This window comes from Camarhynchus parvulus, chromosome 24 (genome assembly GCF_901933205.1).
Source record: "Camarhynchus parvulus chromosome 24, STF_HiC, whole genome shotgun sequence".
Classification (NCBI taxonomy): Eukaryota; Metazoa; Chordata; class Aves; order Passeriformes; family Thraupidae; genus Camarhynchus; species Camarhynchus parvulus.
This window is the reverse complement of record NC_044594.1, coordinates 7442582-7459261: the sequence shown is the minus strand read 5'-3', so window position 1 is coordinate 7459261 and position 16680 is coordinate 7442582. Positions and strand designations below refer to the sequence as shown.

The following is a 16680-nucleotide window of genomic DNA, read 5'->3' as shown; positions in this document are numbered from 1 at the left end:
CCGCGGTCGGGAGCGGGAGAGGCAGGGTGGGTGAAGAGGCGCCAGAGAAACTAGCCTGGGAATTCCGAGGGAGCTCTCCCACGTGGTGATAACTGCTAGAGCCGGGGGTTTAGACTGGGCTGTCCTCTGGGATGCAGATGGGGGGCACTGCTCACCTACTCCAGGTTCCCTCTGGAGATGGGCTCTCCAGCTGCTCCCAGCCTGGAGCGGGCAGTGCTGGGCTAGAGAAGACCCCAGAGGAGACCCTGCTGCTCTGCTTCCCAAAAGCTGGGACTGCAGCCTCCATGCAGGAGTGGCTGGTAGGGAAAGGGGCGGCTGGGGAGCTGGAGAGGGCAGGGAAGCGGCTCCGTCTCCTCCAGCCTGCGGGGCTGTGGCAGCAGGACGGGCAGGACCCTGTGACGGGAGCTGTTTCTTGTCAGCAACCATTAAAGCACTGGAGCAATGAAACCTTGGCCTCTTGTTGAGTGTCTTTTGTTGTCGTGATGTTGAGTGTGTCTTGTCTCTGTCGTGTTGCGCCTCCTCAGCGTTCTCTCTTCTTTCCCCTTTTTATTCTCTTCCAGACCCTCCTCTCTCGATAACCCACTGCAGGAAGAGTTTGGAGTCCCCGTAAGTATCTGTCTTAGCTGTGGCACCAGGCTGTGGGGTCTTCAAGGTGCCTGCCTCCTACAGTCATTGCAAAGCTCAAATGGAAATGTCTCATCCTTATTTGATTGCTCCTGATGAGTTGTTTTTGAGTGATCCCTGAACTTTTGGGAACACAGCAGTTCACAAGAGACAAATGGGCTTTGGAGCAGGAAGCAGCAGGGACAAATACAGCAAGCTGAGCTATGAGATGACCCCGCTGGATCTGTGAACGTTTTCCAAAGCTGGAGTTGGCTGATGGAACTCAATTCCACACCAGTTGGAAGGGGCTCCTTAGGACAAGGACTAGCCTGCTACATATGGAGTCCTTCCTGCCAGCTCAGTGTAGTTTTTGAGTCATTCTCTGTTGGCTCTTTTTTCCTGGGAAATTCATCTTTTCTCCTGAAGAGTACCCTGCTGAAGCCTTTTTCCACATGTACCCAAAGGTGGTGGATTGTGGTGCTGCAGAAGCTCCTTGCAGAGCCCATCAAAAGCATGTATATCTGCAAATCAGCAGGAGCATCTTCCCAGTGGGAGTGCAAGAGTCTGGGATGTGGACACCTCATTCTTTGGCTCCTCAACTGCTGGAAAATGTCCTGGTGCCGGTGGATCTGAATCTTACTTGTTTTCAGTTCATCCACTGCTCTGAAATAACCTGCACTGCCTGTTGGATCTGCTGTCTTTTGCCTCTCAATCCTCCTTGTCCAAGGCTCTCTGGATAGGGATGAGGGAACTGTCCTGGTGCTCTCTGCTTTTTGAGGTTCTCAGCCTAAAGTCTGAGTGTTGATAATGGGAAAAAGAGTTGGTCTGAAATGATCTGTCAGCATCTCCAAGTGACATGCTGAGTTGTGTGGGAGGGAACATTTGCCTGATGTCCCTCTTCTCAGGCCCTTTCCTGGGCATGGATAGCTCAGGTGGACATAGGAAAGCCCAGAAGGAGTTGGAAACAAGCTCTTTTTCCCTGTGGGGCTGTGGAGCTTGTTGCAAGGTCTTGGTGGAGCTTGTTGTGAGGCGTTGGGGTGTTGGTGGAGCTTATTGCAAGGTGTTGGTGTGAACTTTCAGCCCCGAGTGTTCCGAGCTGCCCTCCCAAGGAGCAGGGATGTTGTGCACTGCCGCTGGTGAGACTCTGCCATCCTGGTTAGCCCCTGCCAATTTCTCCCAGAGGTTCCTCTTTTGAGAGCTGGTAGCACTTTGCATCCCGGATCCAGAGTTGTTCTTCTGGGCAGGAAGGGCTCCTTTCCTCCCCGGGTGACCGTCCCCTCTCTTGGTTTTTCTCCCCTGTGGTCCAGGTTGTCTTCCGGCAAGGTGAGTCCCGAGAGCATCCGCACACTCCGTCCCCCCTCGGAGTCCTCTGACGACCAGGGCCCTCAGGCCAAGCGGATGCTGAGCCCCACCAAGGAAAAGGAGCTCTCCCTTTACAAGAAGACCAAACGAGCCATCAGCAGCAAGAAGTACAGCGTCTCCAAGGCGGAGGCCGAAGCTGAGGCCACCACTCCGATCGAGCTCATCAGCCGTGGGCCGGACGGACGCTTCGTCATGGACCCGGCCGAGATGGAGCCCTCCCTGAAGACACGGCGGATTGAGGGCTTCCCCTTCGTGGAGGAGACGGACATGTACCCCGAGTTCAGGCAGTCGGACGAGGAGAACGACGACCCCGTCGTCCCCACCTCCGTGACCGCCCTGAAAGCCCAGCTCACCCCTCTCTCCTCCAGCCAGGAGTCCTACCTTCAGCCACCAGCATACAGCCCCCGGTTCCACCGGGCGCTGGAGGGTCCCGGCACCCTGCAGGCCACCGGCCAGGCCCGCCCGCCAGCACCCCGGGCTTTCCACCACCAGTTTTACGGTTACCTCAGCAGCAGCAGCCCCGGGGAGGTGGACCCGCCGCCCTTCTACATGCCAGAAGTCAGCCCGCTGAGCTCAGTCATGTCCTCCCCACCGCTGCCCCCCGAGGGGCCCTTCGGACACCCCACCATCCCCGAGGAGAACGGGGAGAATGCCTCCAACAGCACGCTGCCCCTGGCCCAGACCCCCACGGGGGGCCGGTCCCCCGAGCCCTGGGGCAGGGCCGAGTTCCCCTTCGGCAGCCTGGAGCTGGCCCCCGCGCCGTTCCCCCACCAGCTCCAGCCCTGCGAGGCGGCTGAGGGCTCCCAACCCACGGGCTGCCTTCCTCGGGGGCCACCACCCTCCTCCCTCCAGGTGGTCCCTGCATCCTACTCGGGCATCCTGCCCCTGGAGGCACCAAAGAGCTGGACCGGCAAGTCACCGGGCAGGGGTCAATCCTCCGTGCCCACTACCACCAAGTGGCAGGACAAACCTATGCAACCCATGGGATGTCAAGGGCAGCTAAGACATACCAGCCAAGGTATGGGCATACCCGTGTTGCCTTACCACGAACCGTCCGAGCCCGTCGGCCCCAGCGGCACAAGCACATTCAGCCTGGACACCAGGTGGTACGAGCCCCAACCCCGACCTCGGCCCAGCCCTCGGCAGGTCAGGAGGGCTGAGCCCAGTTTACATCAGGTGGTGCTACAACCTTCACGGCTTTCTCCTCTGACCCAAAGTCCCCTGAGCTCCCGCAACAGCTCCCCGGAGCTGACTGCCCGCGCCCGGCCCCGCCCGGGGCTCATCCAGCAGGCGGAGGTGTCGGAGATCACACTGCAGCCGCCCGCGGCCGTCAGCTTCTCCCGCAAATCCACGCCGTCCTCCACGGGATCTCCGGCACCGAGCAGCCGCGGGGACAGCCCCAGCTTCCGACCGACCACCGCCTTCACCCCCGTGGGCACCGGCTTCTCCAACTCCCAGGGCTCCTCCCTGCCCGTGGACACCATGGATGTTTTCGGAGACATCCCTTCTCCAAGGAGGGCTGGCGAGGAGATTCTCCAACCGGAGCCGACATCCACCACCACGGTAGCTGCCACAGGGTAAGTGTGTGAGCCCCGTGGTGACCCCCCTCCTGGCCCCTTCCTGGCTTCCCCCACCCTGCCTTACCCACTCCCTCTGACTCCCTCCCTGCCATCACCATCCCAACTGGTAGGGTCTCTCTGGGCACGCTGCAGCATCCCTTTTGGAGATGGCGTCCCGCGGGCTTTGCTAGGCAGAGGCTGGTGCCACGGGCACGGGTTGCATGGCCGCCGCCCGAGAGCGCTGGGTTTTAGGCAGGCGACCTTCCCAGTCCCTTGGGAATCTGGGAGCGCCATGAACTCGGGCTACGGGCCATCTACCAGGTGTACAAAGACCTGGCTCGCTTAGGTAAGTGTCCTGGTGTCACTGGAGGTTGTTTCCTCTTCTAGCTGCTGGCTCTTGGCTTTCTTCGAACGTTAGGGCCGCCGCCGCCGCGCCTCTGTCTTCCTCCTCTTCCTTCCCACGGAGTCTAGAGAGCTTTAATGCATGACAGAAACAGCTATCACGGTCACCGCCCCACCTGCAAAAGGGATGCTGCAGCCCCAGGACGCGGGCAGGGAGAGATCAAGGACTTAGCCACACCAGCAGCATGTCAGGAGAGGAGCAAAAATAAAAATAAACTAAGCCCAGCGGAGATCGGGAGGCTGCCGGCACGCTCAGATCCTGCCCTAAAGAGGGATGTGGCTGCACTAGACAGTAGCGGCTGGTTTTCCAGGTACCAGGGTTGCTCCAGGCAAAAGCGTCTCTCTCTCTCTCTCTTTCTCTCTATTTCTCCTCTTTCCTTCCGTCTTTCACAGCACCTTAGACCCCGTAGCCGTGCTTTCGTCCCATCCTTTCGTCTTGCTTCATTCTGGCTTCTTGTCTGGTGGGGTCGAGCCCCCTCCTCCGGCTTGTGGCAGAGAGGAGTCGGGGGCCGGGGCTCCCACCCCGCGGAGCCGGCGCGGTCGGAGGCGTTCGGAGGAGAGGCTGTGTTCTGGGGAGGGGGGAGGCAGCGTTTCACCCCGCAGTGCCCTCCGCATTTCACTCCCGCCCTCTGGTACCTGGAAGCGTTATGGCCTTAGCAAATCCCTCCGGCACTGAACGGAAGGAAGGAGGGCTCAGGGGAGAGAGGATGGGGAGGGAGAGCAGCTGGATGAGCCTGAAATGACTTCTTTGTGCCTCTGGAAAACCCAGCTACGGAGCGATGCAGTCAGGGACATAGTCACAGGTTCATGTGTCTAGCAGGGCATGCCAAGGAGAGCCAGCTCCAGGACAGAGCCGTGTTAGAGCAGCACTGTTGTCCGTGCTTTTATGCAGTGTATCCATTCGCTTTGTTGATTATAGTTTTTGTTTCTTCTTTTCCTTTCTCTTCTGTTTCTTTCCCCCTTTCTTCTCCAGCCTCGTTTCGTTTGTGTTTCAGTTTGGTTTCTTTCCCTCCTTTTTCCTTTGGAGTTGTTGACGTGCTGATGTGTTGCGGAGCTCGGCTCCTTGCGGGTGTTGATAACTGCTTTGTTTTTGATTAATCTCAGCTATCTGGGCAGTGTTGTCGAGACAAGCTTCTCCTCAGCTCAATAGGTAAGGGTGATCCATGTCCGAAAGGATGGTGTGGGTGCTGTGGAGGGTGGCTGGGAGCGGGGCATGACAGGGGACACGGAAGGGGCTTTTCCAATACCATCTCTTCCTTTAAAGGGGAATAAGGAATGTGAAAACACTAGGAAACACCTCTGGACGCACAGTCTCTGTGGCTTTTGGGTTTCCCCTCCCAGCAGCACACGCTGCTCCCCTGCCTTCGGGGCTGGGGTTTGGGATGAGCCAAGCTGCCGTCTCCCTGGGCCACCCTTCCTTTCTGGGGCTGGTGACACACGTGGCACTTTTGGCCCTGGCAGGGTGCACGAGGGCTGTGTGGTGTTAGGGAGGTGTCTGTTGAGCTGGGGTTGTCCCGGATGATCCAAACCAGGAGGAGCCCACAGCCACCCCTTGAAGCCAGGAAAAACAGCCACCTCTGGAGCTGCCAGCTGCAGACAGCGTGCTCAGAGTGGGCTCCAAAAATCAGTCTCCAACTGCAGTCCAGCACGTGGAGAATTTTGTTTCCAGCAGTGTCTGGATTTGTTTTCTTTCTCCCAAGTCTCCTCAATGACAGAAAATGGGAAAAGTCTTTCTCCCAAGATGGATTGTATGCTTGGCAGCAGCAGAACCATAGTCTCAGGCTGCCAGAAAGATATTTTTGCCTTCCCATCACAGGTGTAGTCATGAGAAAATCCTTCCATACCTGAAATTCTCCTTGGAGAAATCTTTGGCTTCTTCTGACCCAGCTGTAATTAAACTGCCCTAAGCAGATCTTGAAAGACTCTTCCAAGAAAATTCCTCCTGGGCTGCCTTCATGGGGCTGGTTTCCTAGATAACCATGGGCATTTCTGGAACTGGGATGGAATAATCTGGAGATGGTTTTCAGACCTTGGAAGCAGAAGAATATCACTAAAACTGCCAAATCCAGATGGGATAATAGTAATTTGTGGCCCAGAGGATTGGCAGCACTGACCTGTTTGGCCATCAGCCAGGCTGGTTGCGAAAGCAGAGATGGGATTGTAGATGGGCCTGTTTCTAAGGGCATGGCCATGCCCAAACTTCCTTAGGACAGGTCTTACAAAAGGTTAAGCTTTGCTGCCTTGGTTGGGAAGAATCAAGGTCCTGGCTGATTCTCTCCAATAGCCTGAGGAGCCCTTTTGGGCTGGGAAAGAGCCTCATGAGAGAGAGGTGGGATGCCTAGAGAAATCAGGGAGATGTTTCCAGGAGAGAGGAATTCCTCCAGCTGACCTGGAGCGTTGTCCTGGGATGGGGAGAGCAGGATTGGCGAGGAGGGGGTGTTGGGTGTGTGTGCTCCATGGAGGAGCCATCCTCTTGGCATGACAAAACCCATCCTGTTTGAGCCTCCAAATCTCTTGAGCACTTGGCTGCCTTCTCCTTCTGTTTTTCCTTGCTGATCCCAGAGCAGGGCATCCCGTGAGGAGCAAAGCTGGCACCAAGCCTTGGTGAGATCTGGGCTGTGCCAGGCTTTTTGGGAAATGGGGAAGCCCTCAGAGAAGATGTGGCTGTTTGTTCTTGCTCTGTGACACTTCCCTGCTCTGGCAGCATTAGGGACATGAACAGACATGGCTTTAGCACAGCAGAGGTGAGTCCAGGCTCATGTTTGAGTTTGGTGTGGCTCTTGCCCAGGTCTGGCTGGCTGTTGTGGGCTGATGGATTTTGCGGAGCAGGGTGACACTGCCCAGCAGGGTGGGAGCAGCAGTGTGTCCTACTCCAGGGTGCTGCTGGGAGCTGCAGTCACAGGGGCAACTCCAGAGTCATTATCCCCAAAAAGGGGAAACCAGAAGAATAAATCTCACTTCAATAAGCGAGGAATCCCGCAGAGAGCCCAGCCGAGTAATTTCTTGATGATTTGGGGTCATAAAATTGTCAGTGCATGCAGAGCACAGGGATTTTATACCAGGCCAGTCAGATTTCTCTATTGCAGCATTGGAAGCTGAGAGGAGAAGGAGAGACAGCATGTGAGCTCCCTGCTGCGGCATGGTGGCTTTTGCTAGGTGACACTCAGGTGGTTTTTATGCATGGGCAGGGATAAATGATGCAGTTACTGAGCCAGCATGAGGAGTTCTCCCATCTTCTCTTAGGATGCAGCGTGCATCTTGAAACAGGGAAAAGGGGGCTGTCGTCTCCCTGCAGAGGGAAACCCAAAAACCACAGACAAGGCACCAAGCTCCCTTGCCCCTCGGCACGGCAGCCTGCCCTGGGTGGCCTCCCCAGGCCCCCCTTGCCAGGGCAGCACTGCCAGTGCAGGGAGCTGGGGGGCTTGGCAGTGGCGTAGCGTTGAGTGACCAAGGGATGTCGGCGCCAGGCGTGCGGGAGGAGCAGCAGCCCTTGCTCCCCGCTTGAAAGAAAACAGGTTCCCCTTTAAAGACTGTCCATGTGCTGATCCTCTGCATGTGTTCCATGCCTCCTTCCGCTTGGAGAAGTTGTGAGTCCGCTTGTCTGAGTGCGTTTTTCTTTTCTTTCTTAATTATTATTATTATTATTATCATTATTATTATTATCGTTACTTTATTTTTCTTTTCAGTCTCTTTAATTTCCTTATATATTTTCTCACTCCTGTTTTTCATTTATCTTCCTCTCTCCCCTCCCCTTCCCCATGACTGTATCCCCCTCTTCCTGTCCAGCCCGGCCCCGTTTCCCTCGCCTTCTCTCCTCTCCGTCAGCATGGTGGTGAAGTCCGTTGTGTAGATGAGTTGTGGTGTCTGCAGACCTGTAGAAGGGCACCCCTTCTCTGGTGTGCTCCCCACTGTGACCAGCCCCTTCCTCCCTCCCTCCTGGCGGTGCCTTGGCAGCAGCAGCAGCCCTGGCCTGGGGCTGTCACCGCGGTGTTTCTCTGGCACGTCTTGTGCGGAAGGATCCCAAGCGTTCCGGGATGGAGGCAGCAGCCTCGGAGCAGAGTGGGAATCCTGACTTGCAGGAGCCTCGTGTAGGAGAACTGAGCTCTTCATGTGAGGAGGATGAAGGGTTGAAGGACACAGTGGGCTCCTTTCAAGTGGATACTCTACTTTGTCCAAGTGGATGCTCTAACATGCCCAAACTATTCCTGGATTTCAGTGTCTTGGCTCAAGAAGAGGAGGAGACAGGGAGGGTGTGTTGAGACCTCCATGAGGTTAAATATATATAAATATATGTATAGGATCCTTGAATCTCCTGGACCCTTCCTTTATATGGGCTCCCCTTCTGAGTGGATGATTTCAGGAGTTTTCTCCCTTATCTCTTTGCTTTGTACATGGAAGGACATTTGAAGAAGAGCAGCTGTGATGTGTGTTGGGCTGGATACTTCTCCTCTACTTCCTTTTCCTGCTCTGGGACTCTTGGAGGTCCTTCAGTACCTTTGTGGCTTCTCTAGTACCTCCCAGTCCATGCAGTACAGACACGTGCTCATGCAGAAGGGTTTTCCTTTGGAGACTCAAGGAAAGCTGCTGCTCCAGGTGTTGGTGGTGCCTCGCAGAAGGTTGGTGCCAGGAGTTCACGTGGGCTTCTCAAAGCTCCTTTGCTTGGCTCTATGCTGAAGTTTCCAGAAGAAGTTCGCCCACCTCCCTAAACATCTCATCTGTTGGTATTCAAGACCTCCTTCATGCGTGGGCAGCTGCCCAATATGTGAACTCTGGGGGCAGGAAGAGGCTTTTGGCTGAGCTTAAAATGAAAATTAATTTGGAAGAATCGGCACCCTTTGAAGAGATAAAGGGTGGGTAGAGCAGATAAAATTTGGCTGCTGAGTAGCATCGTTTTGTCCTCTGTATCCCTTCCTTGCCAGAGGTCAGACAGTATTTATGGTGACACATGGGTTCAGTGCACTCACTGTTTATGTTTGTGTGTATAAATACGAGTTCAATTACGGAGAACTAGTGGAAATGAGCTTCAGGCAATTTCCTCATAATCCCTCATGTAAATCTGTTTAATTTTGTCAGCATGCCACGACAGCTTCTTCTTAGAAAGAAAAAAGAGTGGAAAGAGCGAGAGACTTTTACAAGCTGAGCTTTAATAACAGTGGCAAAAGCTGTCTGGGTGGTGGGAAGAGGTGGTAGAAAGGCAGGTGCTGGTGGGCAGGATGGTGGCAGGATCACTGAGCTTGGTGCTGTCCAGGGCTTGGCACACCTGAACTCTCTGTGCAATGGAGCTGGAGCAGCTGAAGTCACCATTAGCCAAATACCTGCAGGAATGCAACTCATCTGCACCCCACAGAATGCTGGCTCTAAGTGGGAAAAGCCTGACATTGGCCATTCAAGCAGGGAATGCCATGCCGTGGCCTGTGGGTCACTGTGGTCCTGCCTTCAGCCAGCATGGTTGAAGCTCAGTTGGTTCAGCTCAGACGGTAGAGCTGCTGCTGGCAGCATCTCTCACAAGAGGCTGATTGCACTTGGGAAGGCGTTTGAGCTCTGCAAATGTAAACGTTGTCTTCTGGATGTGGAAAAGCTTGGATCCAGCCAGCGGGACTCCCGGCATGTCTAATGAGCTGCTTCATCTTTGGCTGATGTGATGCTCTGCTGGGAGCTGGAACAGAGGCTCTCCAGGAACCTTCTGCACCCTGACGTCTCTGTTGCGTTGGAAAACATGAAAAGGAGCTTTTCTGTGCCCAGTGAAAACATGAAAATGAGCTTTTCTGTGCCCAGTGTTTGGGTTTCTGTTGCGTCTGCTGCGCCTCAGCTGCTTCTTCACCTCACACTGCACTTCCCTGGGTGCTCTTCATTGCTGCCAGCAAAACTGAGAAGCTTCGCAATCACACTCATCTTCAAAAAAAACCCAAAAACCCTTCTGCTCCCCAAGGGGAAAAATCTCCTGGGAGCTCCTTGCCTATGCGCTCCAGCTGAAATTTCAATGCTCTGGAGACCCTTGGGATGTCGAATGGGAAGTGCTGCTGTCACATTGTGCTCTGCACACATGAGGACCCGTGGGGGAAAGCCTGCAGGGTGTCTTGAGTGCCAGCCAGGCTCTTCCTGGACCCCAGGGGAGATGAGGAGCTCCAGACTCTCCGTGGGTGGGTGTACTCTGGTACCACAGCCCGGGAGTGCAGGGTCTGTGCTCCAGCCCATGTCCTCGCCCCTGCCCTGCTGCTCCTGCCAGCAGCCACGGTGTTTTTGCAATGCTGGATGGGGCACACCTTGCTGACATCCTCCTCAGTGGTTCTGTGCCCCAGCAGGAGTCTGAAGGCACTGGTGTTGCCCCTTGCAGCCAGCTGAGGTGGCTTCTTCTGCCCTCCTGCTGCCCGTGGCTTGTGGGATTTGCTGATCACTGCCCTGGTCACAGATGGATGCAGGAGCTGCCATCAGCACTGTCCTCTGTGTGGCTCCTGTGACAAGGTTTGGTTGCTGACCCCTGGTGACCAAGTTGTCAGAGCAGAAGAGCATCATCTCCTCCTCTGAAGGGTGCCAGCAGACTGGTTTAAATCTCCTTTCCTCACTGGAGCCTGGCTTAAAGTGTTTGCTTTGTGGAAGCTTCCAATCTTCTCTGGACACCTTGTCTGCAAGTGACTTGGGTTTATCCCAGATGGCCTCAGACTTCTGTGGCATTAGGCATTGGTGACTCTTGGAGGGTTGTGGAAGTAAAATGGAGAGGGGGAAGGAGATGGGAAAGCAGCAAAAAGGGGGGATGCTGTGATGTGCTATAGATAAGAGCTGGACTGCCTGCTCTCCTAAGGAAAAGGTTTTCCTCTAATGCTCTGCTCTCTACAGCAGTCGTGCTTTCCAGGCCTTGGATGGGAAAAGCAGGTACAGTGAAGGAAATAAAACAAAAAATCTCTTTGCAAAGGGGAGGATACTGCGCCTTGAGCTGGTTCCTGTAGAAGAGTTCCCTAGGGGGTACAGCTGATAAACTATCCCTTGCACCTGCTGGCTCTCCTGCAGGAAGCACCCCTTTGCAAACGTCCTCCTTGTCCTTGCAATAAAACCTTGTCAGTGTTTCCATTTCCAGCTCCCAGCCTCTTGCTGTTCCAGGAGCAGATGCTCCTGTGCTGTTGCGTTTCTGTTGTCGCTTCTCACAGGGACCTGGGAACGAGGTACCTCTCCCAGCTCTGTCGGTGTGTGCCCTTGGTGTCCCTGTCTGTTGTGTGGCCCCTGGTTTTTCTGGCTGTGGGAGCAGGGCCAGCAGGATCCTGCCTCCCTGCTGTTTGTGGTGCAGGTGTTGTCCGCCCCGGGTGGCTCGTGGTGCCCGTCTCGATGCTGCCGTGCCGCTTCTGCCTATCTCTTTCTCTTCTCTCTCCATCCCAAGGGGTTTCCTATCACTTCCCAGAAATGCCTTATCGGACATAGGATCTGCCCCGTCCTGTTTTGTCTAGCAGTGTTGGCATGGCAGGCAGGTGAGCTGGGGATGCCCACGTTGGACGTGGCACCGGCCGGGTCGTGGTGCCGCTCAAAAACCTGGAGGAGACGTAGGGGCACAGCGGGGACGCCTCACTTCCTCCATCCCGTGCTCTGGCACACCTGGCTGGCCCTGCTCCCTCGGCCCTGGGTTTCTCACCTCTTCCTTTTCCACGGCAGAGCCAGCTGGGATCGGCCAATCCCCCACCGGGGACGCCCAGAGGCCCGAGCGTGGCCGGGAGCCGCTGATGGCGCGTGTCTGCTTTTCCTTCCTAGAAAACGTCCATCTCCGCCCGGGGACGCTGCTGCACCTGAGAGGCTCGAAGCTCTGAAATACCAGCGGATAAAGAAGCCCAAAAAGTCATCCAAGGGCTCCTCGAAATCCAGAAAACAACCCAGTGAGTGCGAGGACCCCACGGTCCCCAACGGCATTCCCTGTGTCCTGCTGTGAGCAGAGCTTGGGCAGATCCCTGCCGGCTCCAGCGCTGGGGTTCTCCAAGCCCGTTCCTGGATGCTGCCCTTGTTCCTTGCCTCCCAAAGGGATGTCTCCCCGGGCTGCTTGCCTGCAGGTTGTCCCTCCTTTGCTCCTCCAAACCGAGTCCTTTCCATGCATCTCCCATATTTAGTCATTTGTTTGGATTTTGAGTGTTAATTTCATTTTCCCTGATGCCCAGCGTTCTCCCTTCTTGCCACGCTGCGTGTTCAGGGCCAGGCTTGCTGTCACCTCCCTTTTTCAGCAAGCAAAGCGCTCTGCTCTGCCTGCTGCTGGCTCCAGTCCCATCTGCCTTCTCTCCCCCCTTCCCAGATGGCTCTGCCTCCCAGGTTCAGCACCCTCCCAGCTCTCAGGTACTGTCACCTGACGAAGCTGTCTGCCTCCGCAAGAAGAAGAGACACCCTCGTCAGGACCCCTTCGCCCGGCTCTCAGCGCTGAAGGACGACCTCTGCCACCGGCAGCTCCCTGAAGACCAGACAGCCATTCTCAACAGCGTGGACCACGATGACACCAGTGGACACGCCACCCTGCTCTAGCGTAGCGCCGGTGCCAGGAGGTTGAACAGGAGCGGTGGAGGGAGCTGGTGTCACACCACGGGGGGATGGAGGTGATGGGAAAGAGGGGGGGACACCCCTAAGCTGTCACCTCTCTGAGGGGTTCGGTGGCTCATGGCGGGGACGAGCTGGGGGGACCCGGGGGATGCTTTGGGGAGGATGCTTTGGGCTGGGTGTTCCTCAAATTCACTTCTCCCCCACCCCAAACAGTTTGGGTGGGGTGGGAAGGGGGGTGTTGCACCTCGGTTTCGGAAAAGATCTCTAGGCTTCAAAGGCATGGATGGAGCTTTTGACATCTGCGTCGGCAGCGCGCGTTTAGGGGGAAAGTGTGGGATTGAGCAGCTGGCCCTCAATCGCCAGGAGAAGTTGAATGACACAGGGTGTAATTAAGTGACAAGAACCTAACAACCCAGGCGGGAACTGGTAATCCCATGAATCTGATTATGATAAAAACATGACCAAATAATCCCAGGAAAGATGTAATTGTAAAAATCTCCCTGCCTCCCCCTTCCCAGCCTCCTTTGATGTGAAGGTAACAGCAGCAAAACCATCCGTGACATCTTTCCTTACCTATCTCTGAAAGGGAAAAGCCAGAAAGACCCCGAGCCTTCAAATCAATGTGAGAAATCACCATTTGTCTGTGTGCAAATGCACCTGAGCCTCGGTGACGTGTGCTTGATGCCGTGCGAGCGCGCAGGTGCGGGGCTGATGCGATCTGAGGGTGTTTCCCCCTCCAGGTGTGGCGTGTGCCAGCTTTGATGAGGGTGGGTTTGATTAATTCTGCCCGACTGCTCTGTGTATCTCAGGCAAATGTTCTTCAGCGCCGCGTGGTGATGTGATTTCTTTACTGTGTGATGTTTAATCCCTACCCATAACGGCAAAGGGGGAGACGTGGGCGTGCGAGCGAGCGGGGTTTGGCTGCCTGGTCCCCAACGCCTCCGTCGGCAGGTGCTGAGCCCCAGGGAGAGCATCTGGAAGTGCCCAGCTCTGCGGATGGACGTGGATGGCTCCGTGCAAAGCTAAGCCCAGCGTTTCGCGCCAGCTTAAAATACATTGCTGCTGGTTTCACCGTTTTTCCCTTTTTCCTTCCTGCTCCAGCCCGGATGTGTCGGCTGTGACACCTGCCAGGGTTGTGCCCCTCCCTTTGCTCCCTGTTCCCCTCAGTAATGCTGTTCTAACTCTTCACCAGAATGTATTTCCTCTTCAGAATAGGGTAGGTTTGGTGGCTGGTGGTTTTCTGGATTGCATAGGCCTTTTTTTTGGTTTGTTTTTAGCAGGCAAGGTGTAACCTGAGAACAGCCGGGCTCGCTTTCCTGCTCTGCCTCCACTCTCTGACTGCGTGGCCTTGGGCAAGTCACTTGACCTCTCTGTGCCTCAGTTCTCCCATCTGTAAAATGGGGATAAGTCATATTTGAGCACTTTGGACAAGCACTTGGTGGCCTACAGACTGCAAGTGCTATGTAAATGCTTAGTGCTAATACCAAGCAATCCCTACCTTTAAAATATTTAGAGTTGGTTCTTTTTTTTTCGTTTGAAGTGGTAAAATCAACCACTGCATCCAGGTTTGCACAGTTCTTCCTCTGCGGTAAAGTGCTAAACCCTCCAGCCTGCCTGGGAATAAAACACCGAGTGTTTCATGTAGATATTCTTGCTTTGAGTGGATTCAGGCTGTAGAAAAAGTGTCAGGAGAGCTGGAGAGCCTGCAGGCATGTTTTTAGCCCCAGGCTCTCTATTTGCATATGAAACTTTTGTTTATTCCCAGGTAGAATTGCCAAGAGATTCTCTGCAATCTCGCCTTTAATTCTGCTTTGCCTTGGTTTTTGCTCTTGCTGCTGGTTGAACCTCCAAGGGCTGAGATGTTTGGAGGAAGACGTGAGCTCTGGGTTGTGATCTGGCTCTCTGACCATGCCACGCTTTTAGGTCGGAGCCTGTTGATTGCTCTGCCTCCTTATACCTGGTTTTAGAGGTTGTGCTTCCTTTCCCAGCAGGATGCTCGGGAACCTGTGGCCACCAAAAGCAGAGCACCGTGTCTTTTCCAATCTCCAGGCCCTAAGTAAGGTTTGAACCACTGGACAATGAATCCTCTAAATTGATAACCAGATATTTCTGAGCTTTAACAACTTTCTCAAACCATCACCAGGTTTGTCTTGGGAAGGAGGGAGGGTCTGGCAGAAATGCCCCTCTCTTTCCAGCCTGCACCAGGGCTTTTTATTGACGTGACGCGTGACCTGACGTAAGAACCTCAACTCTCAGAGTGAGAACTCGACCTTGCTAACAGTATGACTGCGAATTTCTTTTCTTTGGGTGTGTTTTTAGGGTTTTTCCCTAGAACCTGCTCGGATCTGAATTGATTTAATGCCATTCTCCCGCTCGGCAGCGGGGAAAACTCTGCCTGGCTTGGCCAACTTCAGCTCGCCGGTCACTCCAGCCGGGCTGCTCCTGATGGACAGCTGACCCTTGGGGCTGGGGGAGGCGTGGAGGCTCTGTGCTGCCTGTGCCATGGCCAACTTGCTCTTCCTTTTGCTGTCATTGCCTCAGCCTCTGGAACAGAGGGTTACTTTTCCATTTGAGTGCTTTCCAAACGATTTACGACACCCGTTCGGATGGGCCAGGCGCTGTCTTCAGGCTCTTGAGGTTGCTACCTCAGGACTATGCCCCATCCCATCTTAAGGAGCTCTAGAGGACTTGGAGTGCAGGGCAGGTTGACGGAGCATGCCGGCTTGCTGGGTCAGTCTTTTGAGATTTGTTTTCCTTTTGCAGGTGTTTTGAGCCACTGGGCTTTTCATGGTCTTCGACCTTTAGAGGCTGGAGCTGCAGCCCTCTCCCTTTCAGCCGTGTACCTGCCACGCTGCTGGAGTGGGAAATCCCGCCCGGGCGCCTCGTGGAAGCAGCTCCTCCCTAAAACCATCCTTAACTCCTTTCCCTGCTAGACCGAGTTACCTTCCAATAGACTCGGGCCGTGCTTTGGCTGACTGGCTCGCCTCTTGCTTTGGCAACCTCCTCCTCGCTTCTCCCAGCCCTCTGGTTTCCATGCCCTTCAGGGTTGCTCCTCTCTCCTTCCGTGGACCTGGAAACATCGAAGCCGTGTCAGACGATGCCAAACACTTCCCCCATTTCACCCCCGTTTGAACTCCGTGTCGCTTTGGTGGTTTGCAAACACAGCTGCTGTCGCTGCTGCTGCTGCTTCTTCATTATTTTTTTTTTTTCCTTTCATGCTGCAAAATATATCTTGATTTTTATCTTCCTGGGCCAAACTCTCTTATTTTCTAAGCTGGTCTGAGGTAGTTGGCTCTTTCTGTATCAGTAACTGTACAATTCCTCCTTTCACGTTGTGAACATGATGTTCCATTAGATCCCTTGGCAAATCCTGGCCCACGGTGAAAAAATTCCTCTGAATCACAAGGATATTGTCCCTGGGCTCTGCTGGGGTGTCAGTGCAGGAGTACCAGCCCACTTTTGGGGGGTCCTTGCTGATGCTTCTCCCTGCGAGGTGGCCATGGTGGGGATGCTCCAGCACTGGTTTCATGCTGCCTTGGGGGTTGCAGGATTGGGGCACCCTGAGCTGGGGAAGGTGACATGGAGAGGTGGGTACAGGATGCCACTGGGATCCTGTGGAAAAGGGCTGCTCCTGGAGTGCTGTCCCTTGCAGTTGAACAACGAATCCTGGGGCAGGCAGGGAAAAAGGGCAGGGAAAGTGCTTTGCCTGCTTTTCCAGCAGGACTTGCTGAGCTCTCATCCACGTGTTTCTAAGGTGACTTTGCCGTGCAGCCCCAGCAGCGTTTTTGTTCCGCAGTGTTGATGTGAAGGAAATGCAAGTTGGTGTAAGGGGGGAGAGGGAGCGTTCAGGGCTTGTTTGTGGGGCCCTGTTTCTGTGCCTGACACTAAAGAAACCCACAGGCACAGGGAGCAATGAGTTTGTGGGATGGGGGAGCTGCAAGGTCCCAGGGTCCCTTCCCAGTCTGAACCGCGGCATGGTTTGCCCTCTGCCCCCTGAGTCTCCATGAGCCCTCATGCTGTCTGTGTGAGCAGGGGATGCTTTTCCTGGGAGGATTCTCATTCCTGCTCCCCTGTGCCGGTCACCTGTGACTTGGAGGCTGCTTTGGGGCACTGGGGGACTCCAGGCTGTTCATCTGGTGTTTGTCACCTTGTCAGCTGGCTCAGTGCCACTGGAGGAAGGCTGGAGGTCATGCTGTTTGGATACATAAATGTAAAGGGAATATAAAGGGAATAACAGCTTGCTGTACCTACC

At 54.9% G+C, this 16680-nt stretch overlaps 1 protein-coding gene across 3 annotated transcripts in view; it reads left to right on the top strand.

Annotated features, from left to right (window-relative positions):
* The window catches only part of IGSF9B (immunoglobulin superfamily member 9B), a 40702-nt gene extending 28190 nt beyond the window's left edge, over positions 1–12512 (top strand). For all 3 annotated transcript variants that reach the window (XM_030964926.1, XM_030964925.1, XM_030964924.1), the window contains 4 exons: positions 561–606; positions 1911–3542; positions 11661–11782; positions 12190–12512. In XM_030964926.1, coding sequence (XP_030820786.1) covers positions 561–606; positions 1911–3542; positions 11661–11782; positions 12190–12413 — 2024 coding nt within the window. In that variant the 3' untranslated portion in view covers positions 12414–12512. The remainder of the gene's footprint in view (positions 1–560; positions 607–1910; positions 3543–11660; positions 11783–12189) is intronic.
* Positions 12513–16680: the final 4168 nt, after the last annotated feature.